This window comes from Marmota marmota, unplaced genomic scaffold, assembly GCF_001458135.2.
Source record: "Marmota marmota marmota unplaced genomic scaffold, marMar, whole genome shotgun sequence".
Lineage (NCBI taxonomy): Eukaryota > Metazoa > Chordata > Mammalia > Rodentia > Sciuridae > Marmota > Marmota marmota.
The window spans coordinates 1-2,662 of record NW_026006178.1 but is presented as its reverse complement, the minus strand read 5'-3'; the positions used below and the strand labels follow the sequence as shown (position 1 = coordinate 2,662).

At 40.4% G+C, this 2,662-nt stretch overlaps 1 gene segment (V, D, J or C); it reads left to right on the top strand.

Annotated features, from left to right (window-relative positions):
• Positions 1-344: 344 nt before the first annotated feature.
• On the top strand, positions 345-839 carry LOC107134436. The segment is given in 2 exon segments: positions 345-387; positions 514-839. Coding segments are annotated over 2 exon segments (366 nt in total).
• The last annotated feature ends 1,823 nt before the right edge of the window (positions 840-2,662 follow it).

The window sequence follows — 2,662 nt, the reverse complement described above, 5'->3', positions numbered from 1 at the left end:
CACAGTGAGATCTCAGCAGAGACACTGAAGAGCTAGGTGCTCATAGAGATGATGGACTTCAGCAGATCTTTCCTGTTCAAGCAAGAATAGACAATTTATGTTTCTGATCCTTAGGAAATCTAAGACAGGGAGATTAAATCTGCTCATCTGAACTCTTCAGGATAGAGATGTAAAAGTGTAGAGTTCAGGAAAGGCTAGAGTGGGCTGAGGAGAGGCAGATGCAGGAAGCAGATTTGCATTGAGGACCTCCCTCATTTCTCTGAGGCAATGAAGCAGATAAATAAGTCTGGAGATGCCAGGTCTAGTGCTGGAGTCTCAGGAGTCTCTAGTGCTGGGGTACCACCACCATGGCTTGGACTCTACTTGTCCTCACATTTCTCAATCAGGGTACCTGTGTGACATTTGCAGAAAAGGGGGTCTTGGGGAAATCTGGGCTAAGGTTTTGTCTCCTCCTGCTCAGGTTTACCTTGGCCAGGGTCTGATTCAACATCATGAGTTTTCTCTTCTTTTCAGGTTTCTGGGCCCAGTGTGCTCTGACTCAGCCTCCCTCCATCTCTGGAACTCCTGGACAGTCAGTCACCATCTCCTGTGCTGGAACCAGCAGTGACATTGGGAAATATAATGAAGTCTCCTGGTACCAAAATCGTCCAGGAACAACCCATAAACTCATGATTTATGGTGTTAGTAGTCGTCCCTCAGGGATCCCTTCTCGCTTCTCTGGCTCCAAGACTGGCAACACAGCCTCTCTGACCATCTCTGGGCTGCAGCTGGAGGATGAGGCTGATTACTCCTGCTGTTCATATGCAGGCAATTACAATTACCACAGTGGTCCAAGTTGAAGGAAAAGTGAGACCAAAACCTCTCCTAAGGACAAAAGCTCCTTCTTGCTCTGATAAAGCTTTCTAAACTCTAAAGAGTTAGCTTCCTGAAATATGGACTAGAAATTCAGTTCCCTTTCAGCTGTTCTCCAGTCCCATGGAGAAATAATGAACAAAATATATCCAATTTTATGTTCCTGGTACAGTGACAGCATACTCTGCTCAGTGTGAAGTGGTCTCAGGAGATGTGTATCTGTACAACTCTTCATTTTGTTTAAGAGAAGGTCAAGTCCATATCTATAGGTACAATTTCTCCAGTTATCAGGGAAATCTTCATTGTAAATGCCTCCATATCCCTCCATGGTGCAGGCCTGCCTTAGTGTAGTTTGTCATCAATGACATTGTTTTATTCATTTCATATTCACCATGCTTCAGTCAGGGTGACCCTGGATGGGTGATCTCTTTTTTGCCTTTCCTGAAGGAAGTTCAACTGAGACCAGTTGGAGAGACATGGAAAAGACATAGAAAAATAGTTTCACAGTGGGGGTCTGGTGGGTAGATCAGTCCTGAGGAGTCCATCGCTAACAATGTTAATAATGTTGCCAAGGGAGTGAGACAGAGTAAGTGCAAGTTTTCAACAATGTCACTGATTTCTAAACCCAAATGAAAGAAACCAAGCAGGAGAGATTGAGAGTGGAATCTCCTTCTTTTATAGAATCACAAGTCAATAGACCCCTGTATCCGAATTTTCTCTGGGATAGTATGAACTCCTAACTAAAGGAATCCATTTCTCAATAATGAAAAGGCATTTGGTGGGTGAGAACACCATTCCTCAGGATTTTCAATGTACATTATTTTTTAAAGAAGCATTGAGTTTTCTGTCTTTTTTATTGGTTGTTCAAAACATTACAAATATCTTGACATATCATATTTCATACATTAGATTCAAGTGGGTTATAAACTCCCATTTTTACCCCAAATACAGACTGCAGAATCACATAGGTTACACATCCACATTTTTACATAATGCCATATTAGTAACTGTTGTATTCTGCTGCCTTTCCTATCCTCTACTATCCCCCCTCCCCTCTCCTCCCATCTTCTCTCTCTACCCCATCTACTGTAATTCATTTCTCTCCTTGTATTTTTTCCCATTCCCCTCACAACCTCTTATATGTAATTTTGTATAACAATGAGGATCTCCTTCCATTTCCATGCAATTTCCCTTTTCTTTCCCTTTCCCTCCCACCTCATGTCTCTGTTTAATGTTAATCTTTTCCCATTATATACCAACCCAATGACTAGGTAGAACCCCAATTAGAATGAAATGCTAATTATATATACAGACATTTGGTCTTCAATGATAGTTCCATCATGAAAAACCACATAAATCAAAGATATAAGTAAACAATGCTCTTAGTACCCCTAGCCTGGTGAACTTCATTGCTTACCAACACCATATACTGTAGAGTATATTATTTGCCCTTGTAATTGCAAAGCTTAGTGGAGCTCCTCAGTATTGCAATCAAGTTAAAACACACATGTAGCTACACTGAGAAAACATCAAAATTGAAAATTGAAAAAAAAAAAAAAAGAAAATTGGAAGTATGAATTTTATTGGTTGTAATATGCCATGACCAGTCTAGCCAGTCTAACAGGTTCTGGTGAGGTATGATAGGGGCTTAAAAATAAAAGACTCACAGATGCAGATTTTGAAGATAAAATATCTGAGACAGGTGGAGTGTCATTCTCTGATGGAGAAGCAGATCTAAAGAGTTACACTAGCCATCTCTCTCTCTCTCTCTCTCTCTTTCTATATATATATATATATATATATATATATA